The sequence below is a fragment of the Aulostomus chinensis genome, chromosome 4 (genome assembly GCF_037954235.1).
Source record: "Aulostomus chinensis isolate RoL2024-O1b breed Wild chromosome 4, RoL_Achi_v1.0, whole genome shotgun sequence".
NCBI classification, from domain to species: domain Eukaryota; kingdom Metazoa; phylum Chordata; class Actinopteri; order Syngnathiformes; family Aulostomidae; genus Aulostomus; species Aulostomus chinensis.
The window spans coordinates 13,784,461-13,801,512 of record NC_141323.1 but is presented as its reverse complement, the minus strand read 5'-3'; the positions used below and the strand labels follow the sequence as shown (position 1 = coordinate 13,801,512).

Sequence of the window (17,052 nt, the reverse complement as noted above, 5' to 3'; positions counted from 1 at the left end):
AACACATTTTAGGTAGATGTGGCACCAAACCACGTTATATGCTTACTAGCTTAGAGAGAAGAACTTTTACACACATCAACCTGGTATTTATTAAAACTTACAACTCTTCAAAAGGGGACAGTCATACACTGTAAAAATTTAAAAAAAAAACACTGTTATGAATGCAGCATTTTGCTGTTACAAATCAGCAGAAATCTCTATTTCCCAGACATATGGCGTATAACATGTTTAGAACAGGGCGCAGCAAAAACCACATTGTAATCTTTATCCTTAAAAAACAACAACAAATAAACTTCTCATTAAAAATGAAGAAAATAGCTTTCTGTCATTTTTGTTTTTTATTTTCCTTTTAATTTATGGACAAGTATTACGGAAGTAACAGAACTGCTTAAGGCCTTTTTTTCTACACGTAGAGGGGATGTCGCCCCCTGGTGGCCACGCCCTGGCAGCAGCAGGTGTAGGCGTGGTTAATGATCTTCGTGTCAGTTACCTGAGAACGACGAGATTAAAGGACGCTGCTGTAAGTGGAGGGGAACACCTGCAAATATTTCCTGAATTTCCCTTTACTATTTCTTGAATGACAATGTTTTTGTGTGTATTACAGGGCGGCGTCCGCTTTAATCCACACCAAAGGTACGTTTAATGGGTTTTTAAAATTCAATTAATGCATGTTTTCGTGGGGAGCAATCGCTTTCGATTTAGATCTGATACACCTTCAAGATTAAAACAAAAAGATAGAAATGCTGAATGAGGCTGATTTGGAAAAACAGCACAGCTGGAATTAGTCATTTTAAAATAATTTCATCTCTGCGGTCGAGTGATCTTCACAATGACCTCTGTTTGCTTTGGGTGAGAGTGATGACATCATCTCTTTGTTATCACAATATGGAGTCCTACTGTACATGGAGTATTGCATGAATAATACCAAGAAACTGTCTTTTTTGAAGTATATTGACACGGTTAGAGAATTAAAGCTGTGCTTCATGATATTTTATGATTTGGAATCGGCGTGAAAACAAATATTTACTACTAAAAACATTTTTTTCATACATAACCCCAGTAAATAATGTTTTACTGAAATTAAAAAAGATTGCTTGAAACACCAGGGTTTCTTTCTTGAGGAGGAGAAAGCCGTTTGGTTGATTTGAGTTATGGAAATGGAGAATTTGCATTCAGATCCAAGAGTGCAGACAAATCAGGAACTGGTTTGAGGACAGGTGTATATTGGGGGTGGGGGGTAGACCTGTTGAACCCACGTGATAGAAAGCATATAACTATAATGCCGGGTTAGTGAAGTCGTACTGAATACCACGTCCTCTGTGGACCAGACAGTGAACTACAACTGCCGGATTTGACCCAGCAGATGATGTCACCTCTTTACAACTAGACCAGCCTGTTTTTTTTTTCAGCCTGTTTTTTGTCAACCTTTATTTTCACCTTAACAGGCGCCACCTATCCAGGTCACATGATCCGGTATTTACACAGCCTGTTTGTGAACGTTGGGACTCCAGCAGGGATGAAAAAACACACACACACGCACGCGCGCGCACACACACAAACACACACACACACACAAACACCTTTGCAGTTATAAAATCTGTGCATTATGTACAATTTTTGCCTCATATATTTAAAGCAACTGTGAGAAGTGTACATATTTACATACTTTTATTTTTTTTGTATCTTTTTTCCCTTTCACATTGCTGGTTTCCTTATTTATCTGTGTTTCCATTGATGTTCCAGACTTGACAATCAGCTCTTGCCGCTGTAACGCTGTAAAGTTCCCGGCCTTCAGACTAATAACGTATTATCTCACCTCATCTGAGGGTTAACAGGCCGATGTTCCCAGTACATGAATGATTAGAATCCTACTTGTTCTCCTCTCAGAAAACAAGATGGTGGAACAAACAAGACAACCAAAGCATGTGGTCTCCCTCCAGGCTGGACCTGGTGACGTGGACACCCTGTTTGATGTGAACCTCAGGTGCAGTCTCGGCCCCTCAAATGTTCTCCAAATCCCTTCAAGTGGTAAAATCTCTTTGCGTGAATCTTCAGAAGTGAACAAGAATCCTGCCCGTTCCTCCCTCAGGATCAGTGACCAGTCTGCACGGATTTTTGGTCGCCAGTTGGCAGCAATCGGAGACCAGCTGGACCGAGAGCGGGCCAGCAGACAGCCAAACTGGTTCCCAGCCCCTCTCCACATGCTGAGACCTGCTCAGGCACTGACTAGGACCATCTATCGGTAAAATATCTCATGTGACTCCTTGTTCCCTTTACATCTGGGCAGCTTTTGTGTAACTGGAGTAACTCGCGCAGGGACGTCCATCTTCAATTTTGGGGCTTCCGGGGGGCTTCTGTTGCAGTGAAGTCCTGGATGGCGAGCACTGGGCAGGGGGCCCAGGGACCTGAGGCACGAGCAGCCTTGGTAACTTATTATTATATTTGTTCATGAGTGCATAGCGGGACATTTTGAGCACAATAGTCTGTAGTCCTTCCCCTCCTTGTGGAGGCCAAGAACAGCTGTGATAGTAATTTTCTGTGTTTAATGAAGCTATCCGGAGATTCAGCATTAATTATAACATTTTTGTTTTTATTTTATGATTCTTTTGTGAGTTTTTTTTTTTTTTTGCTTTATAAAATACAAGGCAGCAGTGTAAGTGTGCTCAAAATGTGTAAACACCTCTTTGTTGCATCTCTGTCCAAATTTACTAAATAATCACAAGTCCTGACTCCACGTGTCGTTCCCAGGAGTCCAGTTTCAGACCAGTAACCAGCGGCGACTGGACCAGAGGAGCCCTTCTGACTGCGGCGCTGGTAGCTGCACTGATCTTCGCTGGTGCGTCCTGGCTGGAATGGAAAGCCTAACCGGCCTAAAGCCGGGCCTTCGGCCATTATATATTTGACAAAAACATACAAACAACAACCAAAAAAAAAAACAGTTTGCATAAGAGTGAGGGTTATCGCTTCGTGGTTTATTTCTGCTGTTTACTTCTCTTTTGATACGAATTGAATAAGCGGTATTGAATTTCACAAAGACTGTGAACGACATCAGGAAACGGAGTAAAAAAAAAAAAAAAAAAAGGGTTTTATATTTGTGAAAGAATTATTGTTCAAATGAGCATCACAGTCGTGGCCAGTGTATTGTAGCATTAACATGTTGGATCATGGTTGTATTAAGGTCAAAGTGCTTGGTTCTCCTGACTGGACTGTTGCCGGCCTGCAGTCTTTTGTACCCAGATTAGTTTCTTACTGGTTTAAGAGGCCAAAAAAAAAACAAAAAAACATTTTCCACGAATAAATATGTGGCTTTGCTTATTGTAAAATAAAGGGAGCTGGACTTTCTATTTCAGATTTCTTTTTTTAAGTGATGCAAATAAACTTCTTAGCAGCAACAATTTCAGTCTCATTGATAAAAATTAATTTTAAAAAAAAGTCTTTTATTCAATGATACAAACTCTCATGACGTAACCACGGGGGCTCACAAAGGGAAAGTCTGGCTGAGGTAAAATGAGCACCGAGGTCCATCTCAGCGTTATTCGTCGTCACAACTGGTGACGTCCACGTGTGTGTACAAGGTGAAGGCCTTCCGGTTGCAGTTTCTCAGCATGGCGCCCAGCTGCTTTCCGGGTCCGACCTCGTAGGTGTGAGGGAAACTCTCTCCCTGTGGCCTCTCGTAGATCTCGTGTAGACTCTGCTCCCACTTCACCGGAGACACCAGCTGCTTCACCAGCTGTTTGCGAATGTGACTTTCGCTCATGTAGCGCTTTCCATCCACGTTGGAGTACACCTTGATATCAGGACGGCGTATCTGGATTTACAAAAACGAGTATTTGATTCCGATAACACCGTGGAGCCTGAAACTCAGAGCAAACTAAAGGTAGATGATAGAATCTACAAACCACTCAGAAAAATTACATTTTTTTAAGTTGCTCACTGGTCATCTTGCGGAAAAATACGATAAAACACAAAACCACCCTCTCCAGAGCCAGACAGGAAAGTAAATACTGTTATTTGTATGTACATAAGGGCGCTGAAACTCACAGAAACCAGCTAACAGGCAGTTAGCTTAGCGCAATTGATGGTGGTGGATGGGAAGTGTTAGCGTACCCTTGTCAAGAGTTATCAAATAGATCAGATTCAGGATCTTTGACAGGTAAGTATTTCTCCTCATAATTGGTCACAAAACCAATGTGAATTTAATGAAGGTAAAGGTGTAATGATGTTTGATGGAGTTATGCTAACACTTCCCATACACTACCATTCATTAAGCTAAGCTAATTAGCAGTCAAGTGGGTTTCAGCTCCCCAATGCAGCACGCAGGAGAGAAGGGAATCCCTCCTCTTGTCTGACTCTCAGGTGGATGGCAGATTAATGATTTTCCCAAAAAGTTGCAGTGCTCGAGAAGCACCAAACATTCAACACGTTACAGTGGATGTGCAGCTGGCCTACCTCCACCTGCTCCAGAACCTTTCTCAAGGGTTCTGTCGCTGAACTCATCAGCTTGGTGTGGAAGGCTCCGCTTACGGGTACAGGACCTGCCCTTCTGAAGTGGAATTGACTCGAGTTCTGTTGCAGGAAATCCAGTGCCTGTGAGGACAACACGGCAGTAAAAGACCAGTTTGAATAGTTTTTACCACCACTGATAAGAAGCCCCTGTTAAAGCCACTGCTCCATACGTTCGTATCGTTGTAATTTAGAGAAATAAACAGCTTTTTTGTACCTGCTGGTGACCTGCGATGACCCTGCTATCAGGGAACAGATAGTTAGCAACGGAGCAGACGGGATCCTCCATTCCCAAACTCTTGCAATGTTCTCTGGCCTGCAGACAGGCATAATTATACTTGGAAGTGGGTTTACCAATGACTGACAGCATCCCACTGGGAACCAGCTCTGATGCTTCCTGCATGGCCTCTGCACGTATCTTCACCACATGCAAAGCTAGAAAACACAGGAGGGAGGGAGGCAAGGTCAAAAATGCCTAATGGCTAATGTAGTTTAGTCTTTCCCCAGAGAGAAAATATTTACCTTCAGCAAAAGTCATGGCACCAGAAAACACCAGCGCGCTAAATTCTCCAACGCTGAAGCCTGCAGCACCGACGCACGTCTCAATAGCCTGTGGACACACGAGTCACAGGTTAATTGACAAATAAACAGACACCGCTGCAACGAGGACCTGTAAAAAACATTGCTGGCATCTAAAACATACCAGATGATTTCTATTGAACCCATTTTACATCCGTCTTCTAAAAGATGAAGGAATGTGACACCAATGTGACTTCAAACCGTGGAAGACTGAGAACAATACCTAAAGAAGTGGAAGAGAAATTGCTGTCATCCCCTTAATTATCTTGCCATCCCAACAGTTTTAGCTTACCGAACTACATGTACTATTACTTTAGTAAAGTGTCACATGCAGGACCAAAACATTTTGTATTTCTGCTTAAAAAAAAAAAAAAGGATCGACGTGGGACCCTGGAAACAGAAATAATGTCAGCGTTATTATCACTTTAATACAGGAACACTAATTTCCTGTACCATTTTTATATGGAATGTTTTAAGTGATCAAACCTTTACTCTACAGTTTATCAGGCAAAAGTGAAAATGTCCATCACAGATGTCGGTGTAACTAATTTGCCTATTTTCCTGCAAAGCCACCTGCTTATCCGAATGACTACCTTCCCTGCTACCATCCTACTAGCCACCCAGCTTCCTACCTACCTACTTATCCTCCTAACTACCTGTCTAACTAGCTGCCTTGCTACCATCCTACCTACCCACCTAGTTTACTACCTACCTACCTACCTACCTACCTACCTTCCTACCTACCTACAGGTATCTACTTATCCTCCTAACTACCTATGTAAGTTAGCCTCCTAGCTTCCTACCAAGGGGTTTTCGTAGTTCAGCCTCTCCACCGCAGCCAGCGAAGTGACGAAAACAGCCGGCTGACAATGCACCGTCTTCATCAGCTCATCCTTGGGTCCATCGATGCACAGAGACAGCAGGTCGTAGCCAAGGATGTTCTTTGCCGCCGCGAACATTTCTTTAACGTTGGGGTATTTTAACATTCCGCGACCCATGCCCACAAACTGGCTGCCCTGGCCGGGGAAGAGCAGCACGGAGCAACCGCTGGGATTCCTCCAGGGTCTGCGCAACTTAACGGCTGGCTGCTCGCTATCCAGCGGGGGAAGGGGGATTTCAGTTGCAGGATGAGAAGCTCCATTCGCGGGAGGTAGTGGTTTGGAGGACAGCCTCCTGGCGAGAGAGAGCAGCGGTCTGACCCTCCATCTCCAGGTCACTGCCATGCTGACTGTCACGGCTGCCGACATGAAGTAACGATATCTTTACAGATAAAGTAGACCTCCTTAGAAATAACCAACAAAAAAAACTTTGCTCGAGTTGGAATATAACATAAATTATCCCTCGGCATGTGATAGTATGCGAGAAGCCATATTGATTCAACTTGAAGATGAGGATATTTACTTCCGGGCGGTTTCTTGGCTCTGAGATGCTGCAACGCCCCCGTCTGGACAAAGTTGGCACAGCAATAATGACCTATATCACAACTGTCAATCAATCAAAACAAGTAGTTTTACCAACAGCATGGTTTCATTTCCTTATCATAAAAGTTAATGTTGGCTGATAATACTTACCCTCGTATGAAAAAGGCTACTTTAGACTTCACATAAGATAAATTACTTCTTAACAGATCGCAGCAAACAATTTTTTATTCAAGTCAGTATAAAGTTAGTGGAAGTCTGATGTTGAGGAAGATAAACTGTCTTTTCATTCAAAAAGAAAAAACGCGGACATCTCAACATAAAGTCACATACATTTTATTGTACAAAACTTTTAAATCTCAGTTGATCTTAATCCAAGGTGTTCTCATTAAATCCTGCATTACATCAACATTAAATCACCATTTTAGTGTCTGTGGATCTCAAAATATAAATATAATACAACCCTTGTCTTACAAATGTCCTACTCAAACTCATTAATGGAAACCCGGCGGTCAGATTTGTCCGTTAGATTTTTCCAGCGATTCGTCTGAACCGTCAGACAGGTTTGCAGCCTCCATCTGCTCCTCCAGCGTCTTGTGGTCTTCGGGTAACTGGCTGTTCAGCTCAGCTCTTATCTTGAATTTAGAGATGAACTCGTTACTGGCCAGAGCACCTTCTTTTTTGGGACACGTGTTTTTTGATGATAGCCGATGCTCCAAACGTTCTACAAGAGAACAAAAAAAAGACACATAATTTGATGAATACGTGGAGACACTTACAGGGAATGACAGCATCACTACCTCACCAAAAAAAAAAAAAGATTATTTTTGGCCCAATTTATTAGTTTATTGACAAAATATATCAAATCCCTATACCTGACAATTAAATTTGAAAACATTTCTCACCTCCAGGGCTGATAGGTGTCATCAGGCGGTTCAGTTGGACGTTCCAGTGCCGAACGTGTTGACTTGCGTTCCTCAGTTTCTCCTGCACCTCCTGGAGCGAGACCGGACAGTTTCAAGGTATTACACCAGAATATTAACTTTATCTTGCCATCACTGCCTTTTTCTCACCTCTAAGCGCTGGTGACTCCTCTGGCGAGACGCACGCAGATCCTGGAGCTCCTGAGAGGCTGAGTGGAGGGCCGAGGGGGCGTCACCCTCAATACCACCATGTGAGGCTTCCTGTATGGAGATGAGGCTCTGCATGGCCCGTTGCTGCTCCTGGAGGAGCTGGAACTGTTTCTTTTTCTCCTCCTCAGCCTGCAGCAACCTGGGGAAGAAGAGATAGGAGGGATGTTGGTTCAAACACGAAAGAATCGTTTATGTGCGTGCGTGTGTGTGTGTGTGTGTTACCTCTCCAGCTCCTGCCTGGCCCGCTCCTCCTCCAGACGAGCCTGGATCTCCATGTTTAGAGCAGCCTCCAGCTTCCTTTGTGTGAGCTCCAACTCATGGATTCTTATCCTCTGTTGTTCAGCCTCCTTGGCCCTCTCCTGCATCTCTGCCTGCATGCTGTCTCTCAGCTGACACGTGGGTGCACGCGCGCACACACACACACACACACACACACACACACACACACACACACACACACACACACACACATACACACACACACACACACACCAACCAAGTGGAAATAACTGACCTATTCTCAAATCACCTTTTCCAGGAATGACATTACCATTTCCACAAAAAACATTAAAACCAGTCTGAATTTTATAATGCCAACGTTACGCCACTGTCGTTACAGATCAAAGCCGATGACACGGACTGTAAATCCCATCGCAGGAAATTGTAAATAAATGCTGTCATGTGGTGCACATACCAACTCGGCCTCTTTGAGTTGTCTCTCCAGCTCCATCTGCACCTCCTTCTGTTTCCTCCTCTCCCTCTCCTCTGCCTCCCTTCGCCTGGTTTCCAATTCGCGTGCGTGCTACAACACACACATAGCATTCGCTCTCACTGGGTTGTCCACATGCTAACATTCGTAAATTAAAAAAAGGGGACTTCCAGAAAAAGAAGACATCTTCAGTCTTTACTCTGCTGACCTGGATGATGCTCTCTATCTCCAGGTCTTGTCTATCTTTGTCTTTCTCCATCTTCTCCATCTCCTGAGTGTTTGAGTCTTCTGATTGGCTGCTGCAGCTGCTCCGGGAGCCACGGCTACGCTCTCGTTGGCTGTTCTCTCGCTGGACACGTCGCTTAAGCTTGAGCTCTTGGTGAAGTGAGGACTTTCCCTCGCTCTGGAGACGGAGGGCCGTCTGGACAGCTGGAGACAAAAGACGTGCAAACACAGGTGTGAGTGACTTCGGTAAACTTTGCTAAACTTAGAGCTGAAGCAACTATTGTCAGACATTTTATAGACGAAATTAATAATCACCAACCAGGCGATGGCAATCTGTGGAACATTTTAAATATATGTTTAGTGGATAAGCTCTGATGACCATACAAGATTTAGTAGGTTTTTTTTTTTTCCATCAACCACAACTGACATCCACGTTGCTGTCCTGTACTCATGAAGGTCCCAGCCGTCTCCAGGGACCGTGTCTAAATGATGTCCAACTTTTGCTTTGATTTAATTGCAACAAACGGGTAAAAAAAAAAAAAAATGCAGAAGTAACAAGCTCATGATGCCAAAGATAAGAATGAATGCTTTTTCTCATTTTTCCACAACACGTAAACAACTTTTAAAATGCTTGTTTTCTGAGTTTGGGTTTAATCAGCTGCAGTATTTTAGCTTTTATTGAATTTCAGTGGATAGATGCGGCTGAAATGTGTCAAGTGGTCACGCCAAGTTGGTGACCATTGACTGAGTAATAAAAACAATGGTTTTACGAACACAAAAATCAATCTTGAGGCAGGATACGTATGGACACTTCAATGGATACACTGGATGTGAAAGCTAAGTGGGAACTGGAATCTAATGCCGTGATTGCTGACGGAGAATGGGAGAGTTCTTGGGTGCCCTGGCAGAAATGTTTAAGCAGCCCAGCCTGGAGGGAATTTAGCTGGAAGTTAAGAGCAAGACATTTTAAAACTCCTTTGATAATAGCAAGTTACGACAGCAACTGTTCCCCCCTGTGCTGGAGAGGCTGTGGCATAACAGGGGACTTTTCCCACATCTTCTGGGACTGTCCTAAATTGTTAAAATTCTGGGAAGAGGTGAAACGACAAATAAGTGAGATTTTAAAAATAAATAGACCAATTGAACCACAGCAACTGACTTTGGGTACAGCATCAATAATTGATTTAGGGAAAAACCAGGTGTTTTTGTTAAGGGTTCTTCTGTTAATTGCACATAAAATGATCACAGTAAATTGGCACAAACCCCACCCACCCACCCTGGACCAGTGGTACCAAAGGCTTAAGGATGTAAACTGCATGGAACGCATAACAGCAACCCTACGACTTCAGACTGACTTATATCTTGAAAAATGGGCACCCGTTATAATGTATTTGGAGAGATGAGAATATGGTCTCTATTTAACTGGGCTGGATGGTATTTTTATTCCTTGTTTTATTTTATGTTATTTTATTTTATTTTTCTCCCTCTTACTATTGTGGACATAATTAGACCTGCAAAGAATATTGTGTATTGAGTACCTTGTCATAAGGTTTTGGAATGATGTGTGAGACTCTGTCAAGGAACCTGTTCTAATAAATGTTCAAAAAAAAAAAAATCAATCTTGAACAGAAGATCCTGTTATTTGGGAGCTGCAACACGAAGATAACACGTATTTGTTTGCCAAAAGCATCAAACAAAGACTATTAATATGACTACGAGGAGAACGCACAAGTGGCCACACAAACATTTGGTTGTCTCGTGTGTGTTTGCGCCGCTACCTCTACACACCTTGAGTCCACTCCACCTTCTGTCTCTGATCCGACGCGCTCATCTCATAGGTTTTACTGTGAGTTTTCACACAGAACAGACAGCGTTTCCCCTCTCTGTCTGGAATAGGCTGAAACAAAGTATGATACATCTTATAGTACTGCATTCATCCTTGCGTTGTACACACGCTTTACTCTTCCTCACCAACCTCTATGACGCAGCTCTTATCCAGCAGGATCTCGCCTCTCTTGTCTTTCAAGTCCTCACTGATGTAGTACGCCATGGAGGACGGCTTCAGCACAAACCAGCGTTCAGTCCAGTTCCTGCGTACATGTCCCTTCTTCCACATGTAACCCTGACAGAAGAGTTTTAAGAGTAAACAGAGACGACCAAGAGAGGGGACAAAGTTGCTTTGGAAGACAGGGAGCCTCACCCTCTTCAGGACACTGTGGTACATCTCTAGATAGACCTCGTCCAGCGCCAGACTGAAGGCCTCAGCACTGGTGACCCTCAGCAGCCGGCCTGCATCCATGTTCTCCAGGAAGCTCCATACAGACATACCACCGTCCCGCACTGTGGCATCCTGGGATACAATGTCCTCCAAGGGCTTACCATCCCACTCCTGACTCATCGCTGTGGAGATTTTCTTGAGTAGATATTCCACCTGAGGAAATGACTAAATTATTACCACGATCACAAACGTCTGCAGTAAAAACAAACGTGGGATTAACCTTTATTTTGGCCGATGTTTATTTTTGGTTGGGGCGTAGCAATGGGGCCAAGCTCACTCTGCACGAGCACAAGAAAACCAAAGCATTGGCCAAGTGGTATGACAACAAAACAAGCAGTGGTAGAATACAATTTAATCGAAGGGATTGGAGTTATTGGTATCAATTCTCCAGTGTCCCTTCATATTCTCCAAACGTTGCTGAAGCATTCCTGTAGTACACCAGAGCCATTTTTCCAGCCTGGATATTAGTAATTTAGTATGGATTACTGTGGTTAAATTTAGCTTAGCTTCGTTTATTTTAGTTTTAATTTAGTTTATCATAGATTATCTTAGTTCAGTCAAATTCAGATTGCATTAGATGAGACTGATATTTGATCTAAGTTTCACATCGATCGGTTAATCTTATTTTATGTTACCTTAGATTAGAGTAGTTTAACCTAGTTTGGTTTAGCTCATTTTAGTTTTTTTATGCTCTCCAGTAGCTGCAGCAGGCTGTAGCTTTTCTTCCTGTGGTCCAGCATACACAATAATAATAGAATTATAGATGACGTGAAAAAAACATGACAACATTAAAAAAAAAAAAAAAAAGGGTTTGGTCATTTTTGTCGATGAACGACATGCAGAAAAATAAAACAAAAACTCAAATCATGTCGCAATTATTTTGCAAACGGATGCAGGATTTTAGTGAGAATTGTAAATTTTGCAATTTTTTTTCTGAGAACACAAAGATAACCTCTGTAACACTTTGATGCCTATTTCACAGCAGCAAAAAAAAAAAAATAATAATAATCATAATGATGGCTCTTGGACGACGTTGCAAAATCTATAGTATTTGAGTTGTTTAACCATCATTACAGCAGTAGTCTAGTGGTTACAAACCAGTTGTCAGGAAATGTTCAAAGTACTGAGCCACTTGTGTGTATATATTTGTATATAAATATATGTACATGTACTGTATATACAATAACGATGGCCCTGGAATGCTGATTTATCAGTATCCATGTATCTCTGTAACTCTGAGCTTTACGGGGCAGGGCTACTGTGTTGATAAGACAAAGGCGGTTTATTCCTGTGTGTGTCGACAGGAAACCAAGAGCATTATGGGGGAAGAGCAGGAAGGAAGGAGACTCATTAACGTACTTGCACTTGATTTTTCTTCTGCGGCGCAGAAACGTCTGCGTTTACTGAGATGCAAGAGGGAGGCCACCTTTTATTATCCAGATAAATCTGGATATTTGTTTTATTCTATTGAAAAATGATTGAATGGCAATAAACGAAATATTTTCTGCCGTTTTATATAATATATAAGGTGACTGTCGGTGATGTTGTGTATGAAAAAAAGAAAGAATACAAATCTCAAGGAACCGAAATCTTGAACTTTCTTTGGGGAAAGACAAATATGGAAATAATCATTTAAGGTGTCATTCTTTTTAACTGCTGATCGAAGTGTTTCATAATATGGCCGTGTCTTTTGATGAGACATTCAGAATTCGATGTGTTTTGATTCAAAGGAGTCACAAATGGTTTGTAGCCGTTTATAAAGGGCATAAGATTTTATTTTAGTAATCATCCAATGAAAATGCCTCATGTAACACCTTTTTTTTCTGACTGATTCCTTGTACTTTTTTGGATGATTCATTCCTGTACTCTGGTTTATGAATATTAAGACTTTTTTTTGCACATCTTGCATATATTGTTTTGAAATATGTTCCTCATTCTATTTCTGTACAGTGTAAAAAAAATATTCGGGGGGGGGGGGATTTTGATTTAAAGTCTCCTAAACCCAGATTTTACCTCCTCTGGTATCATCACCAGTGGGTAGCGGTCCTCAGACAGCAGGTTGAATAAACAGAAGAGTTTGAAACAGTCTCGTTCCGATAACAGCGCCCCCTTTGGCGCCCCCTTGTAGTTCTTCTTCATGGTCATCATCCAGCACAGGTCATCAAACTTCTCCTTGTCGAACATCCCCTCCTTGACCTGGCAAAAACACAAACCGCTGGCTGATGAAGAATGTCATCGTGACATGAAGAATCCCTCCACCAATCAGATGGCTTGTTCACCGAAAAGCTGATAAACCCACTGAGCTCAAACCACAGAGATTATAACTGATTCCAGATTCTGAGAAATATTTGTATGACTTGTTTGATAAAACTTAAAACTTTCTAATACCTGACAAAAACATTGATGTTTTAAATATGTTTCCATGCTTATAATAACAATTTTAATGACATTTTAATACAATAATAAGAGACTGATTTTATATCAAATTAGATGAGGTGACTTATGTCAGAGGGCGATATCTTGTTACGCATCATGCAATTTTTACATCTTAACAACACATTTTATGAGCAGAGGTATGAAACCGATGCATTGATTGATAGCTCTGAGTCCATTTTCTTTAACAAGGGTGCCAGTATATAATTTCATATATTCTTTCTTCTGCTAAATGACCAAACGACATATTTTGAATCAACTAGAAAATGCAGTGTTCATAGGAACGGAGGAACACGTCAGCCGGTGTGACAGGGTGACTCATTGATGCGCTTCTATTAGTAGAATCAATTTGTTGTTGTGTTTGGTCTTTTCATGGACGATCACCAGACTTTTCTCTTCAATTAGAGTCAGCAGGCTGCTGCAGAGTCCTGAGTCCTAAAAAACTGGACCTAAATTAATACCACTGAACCTCCTGTTCAGGGTTTTTTGTATTGAATGCTTGAAATAAGGTCAGCGGTTCCCACTAGCTTAACATATTTAAACGTTTTCCTCTACAGAATAAAATCTGAAGTGATAATGATTATGATAATCATTGATAGTGCAATAAAATATTCTTATTGCTGCTGAAACTATTTAAATTCCCCCAGCGTGGGATAAATGAAGTATTCTTATTCTTGATGTGCTGGCTGGCTCACGCCACTGCATCGTGCAGTATTTTGTGTTGCATCACATTAGCTTTGCGCTCCTCACAGCTGCATCTGCGGGGCATTAAAAAAAAAAAAAACATAAACGTGCTGTTCGTTTGTGAAGATTATGTTCTGAAGCAAAATGGGTTCTTCTCTTCAAATTTTGCTTGCCAGAGATTATTTTCAGCCGTAATCTATTATAAAAAAAATTTGCTTCCTGTCAAGAGAACCCGTCACATGCTAACTTCCTGGTGGGCCAACAAACATATGTCATCCCTGCAGCACTATTACAACTGGAGTTTTGACAAAAGGGCTTCTAGATATATTTATTTTGCTCCATGTGGTCCAACCCTTTGAGAAACCTGATTGTAAATCAAATTATATATCTAATTGGTTGCAAACACATTGTTTTAAGAATTTATAAGATTTAGAATGATCAGATTGTGTTTAATTTAACACTCCCTAACAGCGTCTGTTTCAGGAGGATTAGAAAATCCGAAAATACTTCCACTATCAATGCACACAAATGTATGAACAAGCGTTTTCTGACGAATTTGCATCATTTTACACACTTGATTCCAACCACTGAAGTACCTTATCCAGTATATATTTGTTGAGGTAGGGCATGTAGCCATGATTAGACACCGGCCCGTCGTCGTCATCCTGGAAGTGTTCCTCCAGGGCCACGGGGTCATGTGGGATGTTCAACACCGTGTAAAGGTTGTGGGAAAGTACCTTTAGAAGCAAAACGTGCATATTTCAATGCTTCTAAAGGACATGATGTCATGTCTGTTGATGTGTAAAGTTCAGCACACGTGTCCTCATTTTTAGTCTGAGGTAGTCCATGTTTTCACACACACACACACACACACACAGACACGCACAAGCAGAGGCAGCTTGTGTTTAAAGCATGTCAGGACAGCTGTCTGCTATTTCCCTGGATTCTTCTTCTCACCTAAAAGGGTCCCAGTCAGGCATGTAGGAACTGGAGGGGAAGCGACGTGACAGACAACAACAACACACACTGAAAGGATATTAACACATCTTCTTATTGCTGTTGTCAAGTGTCTCATGATAACTTTGTTGTTATCCACTTCTGAGACTGGTTGGACTTTGGATTTGAAGCTGAAACTGGGTTGATTCTAAATAGGTTGCGTGTCCTCCAACTCCCTGAAACGATTGAACTTGAGCTTTTATTTACATTCGCTAAAAAAAAAAAAAGAGAGATTTTTTCGGTTTGTTTTCAGTTTAAAAAAAACCTGGTAAAACCACACACACACACACACACACACACACACACACACACACACACACACATATCTCGAGTCCATCCTGTGACTTTCCACTCCTATGTCTCAGTTTCCTGACTTTGCAGTGACTACTACACACACACAGACACACACGCACACACACACTCCTTACCTTTAACTGGGATTTGGAAACTTTCCCACACTTCTCAACGTCCAGCGATGTAAAAGCGTACCAGATAGATTTGAGCAGCTCGGATTTCAGGTCCATTTTGTGCGCGCAATAAGAGCTACATTTCCAAACGCGGCGCAACGCTGTTACGCAGCGACGGGCGAGTGTTGGAGGTGGCGGTGGTGAGCATTGCCAAATCAAATATGGGGCAGGCAGACAACGGGCAGGCGTGCACTGCACAGACTGCTGTGCAAACTACGCCGGACCACAAGTAGTCAGATGTAGGGCAGACCTGAAGAGGCGGAGAGTAGAGATAAAGCTTAGCCCGCACGTGACTCCACATTTCTCAGTTTTAGTTGGATTTTTTGTTGTTGTTGTCGTCGCTGTTGTTGTCTCGGGTCGTGTTTGTGGATCAAATTTCCCATTTTTTAAGTTTAATTTTTTTTTAGATTTGATAAATCTAAAGAGGTTGTAAGATTATCAGGTTGGAGTACTGGAGTTTCTCCAAATAAACAAGAGAGAGATCCTGTTATCAGATTCAGGCTGCAGAGACACACCCATCTGTGTAGCCTGGAGCCACATCTATTACAAAAGTGCAGGAACGTCACAATGGCACATTAGAAACACCACCTAAATAGACGCTGAGTGTAAAACGTGGGTGTTGTATAGATAAACATTTAAGGTATGATACCTGATGATGTGGTTGGTTATATGTAGTTTATTAAACATTTTAAAACCTTCCTGGTTAAACATCCCTGGTGAATTTCTCTTCTCTTCATTTGTGGAAGCTGAGAACATTTGTGCTTTTATTTATTTATTTATTTTAAAAATCCATTTATCTTTAATTCACAAGCTAATCTGGGATATTCTGAGATAACCACACCCTTGAGAGAACGAGATTATTAACTCCCGGAGAGAGAGAGAAAAAAAAAAAACGCCATTTAACATTTACGTAGAACGGAAGCCAAAGAAGACATAGTTGTAATGACTTTTTAAATGATAACAGGCTAATTATCACATCATTATGAGATAAATATTTCCTTAGACTATTATCTTGTAATAATATGTTAGTCGTTATCCTGTTCTATTGAGCGAATGAGCTGTAAACACCAAATATAGATTACAATTATGGCCTCTCTTGGCTTCCGTACTTCGTTATCTTGAGATGATGCAAGAAACAAATTTTGATTTGGAGATAACGGCATTAAAAAAAAAAGGCTAAATGAAGCATCGGTACTTTAACGATTCTCTGATAAAGACATAATAGTGGTTGTAATCATGTTGCAACTTTTCACAACCAAAAATTCAGGCAAGAAGAGTAAAATGACAACATCTTACAAAGAACATATAATAGGATGTTTCACTAAATGTAATTAAAAAGACAAGGATAAAAGATCTGAATTGCTCTGCACTCCGTTTGTGTCCCTTCTGGTGAACATATGTCTGAGCACAGTGCCAGCAGAGCTCACTAAAGCAGCCCATGTGTCCAACCCCAAATAGTTTTCCGAGGTTGAATCGGTCTGTGTGACTTAAGGTGTTGCTCGAATGTCTTTCAGAACTCATCTTTTGTGTGAGGAAACTGCTGGTGGGGATGTGCTAACATCGGCTAAAATAGGTTAAACAAGGACAGTGTAATCAGACAGAAATCATCCGCAAGCCTTGTTAGACC

General features: G+C 41.6%; 3 protein-coding genes across 7 annotated transcripts; 1 reads left to right on the top strand and 2 right to left on the bottom strand.

Annotated features, from left to right (window-relative positions):
• The first annotated feature begins 427 nt into the window (after positions 1–427).
• bik (BCL2 interacting killer) lies at positions 428–3,407 on the top strand. 4 transcript variants are annotated; one of them, XM_086201939.1, is made up of 6 exons: positions 428–520; positions 605–633; positions 1,888–1,984; positions 2,090–2,242; positions 2,317–2,425; positions 2,749–3,406. In XM_086201939.1, exons 3-6 carry the CDS (start codon positions 1,896–1,898, stop codon positions 2,863–2,865), a joined length of 468 nt encoding a protein of 155 aa, XP_086058065.1. In that variant the 5' UTR covers positions 428–520; positions 605–633; positions 1,888–1,895; the 3' UTR covers positions 2,866–3,406. The 4 variants fall into 4 exon arrangements, with proteins under 4 accessions (XP_086058065.1, XP_086058064.1, XP_086058066.1 ...); XM_086201938.1 differs by having other exon boundaries at positions 491–520; positions 1,446–1,984; XM_086201940.1 differs by lacking the exon at positions 428–520 and adding an exon at positions 1,446–1,473 and having other exon boundaries at positions 2,749–3,407.
• mcat (malonyl CoA:ACP acyltransferase (mitochondrial)) lies at positions 2,705–6,457 on the bottom strand. Its single transcript, XM_086201936.1, has 5 exons — positions 5,886–6,457; positions 5,026–5,113; positions 4,721–4,938; positions 4,450–4,587; positions 2,705–3,808 (listed from the first exon to the last, which is right to left on the bottom strand). The coding sequence occupies exons 1-5, from the start codon at positions 6,327–6,329 to the stop codon at positions 3,533–3,535; spliced, it is 1,164 nt and encodes a 387-aa protein (XP_086058062.1). The 5' UTR covers positions 6,330–6,457; the 3' UTR covers positions 2,705–3,532.
• A 303-nt stretch (positions 6,458–6,760) lies between these two features.
• def6c (DEF6 guanine nucleotide exchange factor c) lies at positions 6,761–15,643 on the bottom strand. Of its 2 annotated transcripts, none has more exons than XM_086202449.1 (12): positions 14,920–15,041; positions 14,559–14,699; positions 12,859–13,041; positions 10,768–10,998; positions 10,543–10,689; positions 10,356–10,464; positions 8,551–8,771; positions 8,328–8,435; positions 7,856–8,022; positions 7,574–7,772; positions 7,406–7,496; positions 6,761–7,224 (listed from the first exon to the last, which is right to left on the bottom strand). In XM_086202449.1, the coding sequence occupies exons 2-12, from the start codon at positions 14,589–14,591 to the stop codon at positions 7,013–7,015; spliced, it is 1,701 nt and encodes a 566-aa protein (XP_086058575.1). In that variant the 5' UTR covers positions 14,592–14,699; positions 14,920–15,041; the 3' UTR covers positions 6,761–7,012. The 2 variants fall into 2 exon arrangements, with proteins under 2 accessions (XP_086058575.1, XP_086058574.1); XM_086202448.1 differs by lacking the exon at positions 14,920–15,041 and adding an exon at positions 15,387–15,643 and having other exon boundaries at positions 6,763–7,224.
• Positions 15,644–17,052: the final 1,409 nt, after the last annotated feature.

What these genes read in the sequence shown, in the direction of transcription:
- def6c (XM_086202448.1), bottom strand. Translation starts at nt 15,482, where the DNA reads ATGGACCTGAAATCCGAGCTGCTCAAATCTATCTGGTACGCTTTTACA. An exon ending in TGGTGATGATACCAGAGGAG is followed by an intron (nt 10,999 to 12,858) that starts GTAAAATCTGGG and finishes TCATTTCCTCAG; the next exon opens with GTGGAATATCTACTCAAGAA. An exon ending in GCCAGGCAGGAGCTGGAGAG is followed by an intron (nt 7,773 to 7,855) that starts GTAACACACACA and finishes CTTCTTCCCCAG; the next exon opens with GTTGCTGCAGGCTGAGGAGG.
- bik (XM_086201938.1), top strand. Translation starts at nt 1,857, where the DNA reads ATGATTAGAATCCTACTTGTTCTCCTCTCAGAAAACAAGATGGTGGAA. An exon ending in CTGTTTGATGTGAACCTCAG is followed by an intron (nt 1,985 to 2,089) that starts GTGCAGTCTCGG and finishes TTCCTCCCTCAG; the next exon opens with GATCAGTGACCAGTCTGCAC. An exon ending in CTGACTAGGACCATCTATCG is followed by an intron (nt 2,243 to 2,316) that starts GTAAAATATCTC and finishes TAACTCGCGCAG; the next exon opens with GGACGTCCATCTTCAATTTT.
- mcat (XM_086201936.1), bottom strand. Translation starts at nt 6,329, where the DNA reads ATGTCGGCAGCCGTGACAGTCAGCATGGCAGTGACCTGGAGATGGAGG. An exon ending in TCATCGCAGGTCACCAGCAG is followed by an intron (nt 4,588 to 4,720) that starts GTACAAAAAAGC and finishes TTGTCCTCACAG; the next exon opens with GCACTGGATTTCCTGCAACA. An exon ending in AGGTTCTGGAGCAGGTGGAG is followed by an intron (nt 3,809 to 4,449) that starts GTAGGCCAGCTG and finishes TTGTAAATCCAG; the next exon opens with ATACGCCGTCCTGATATCAA.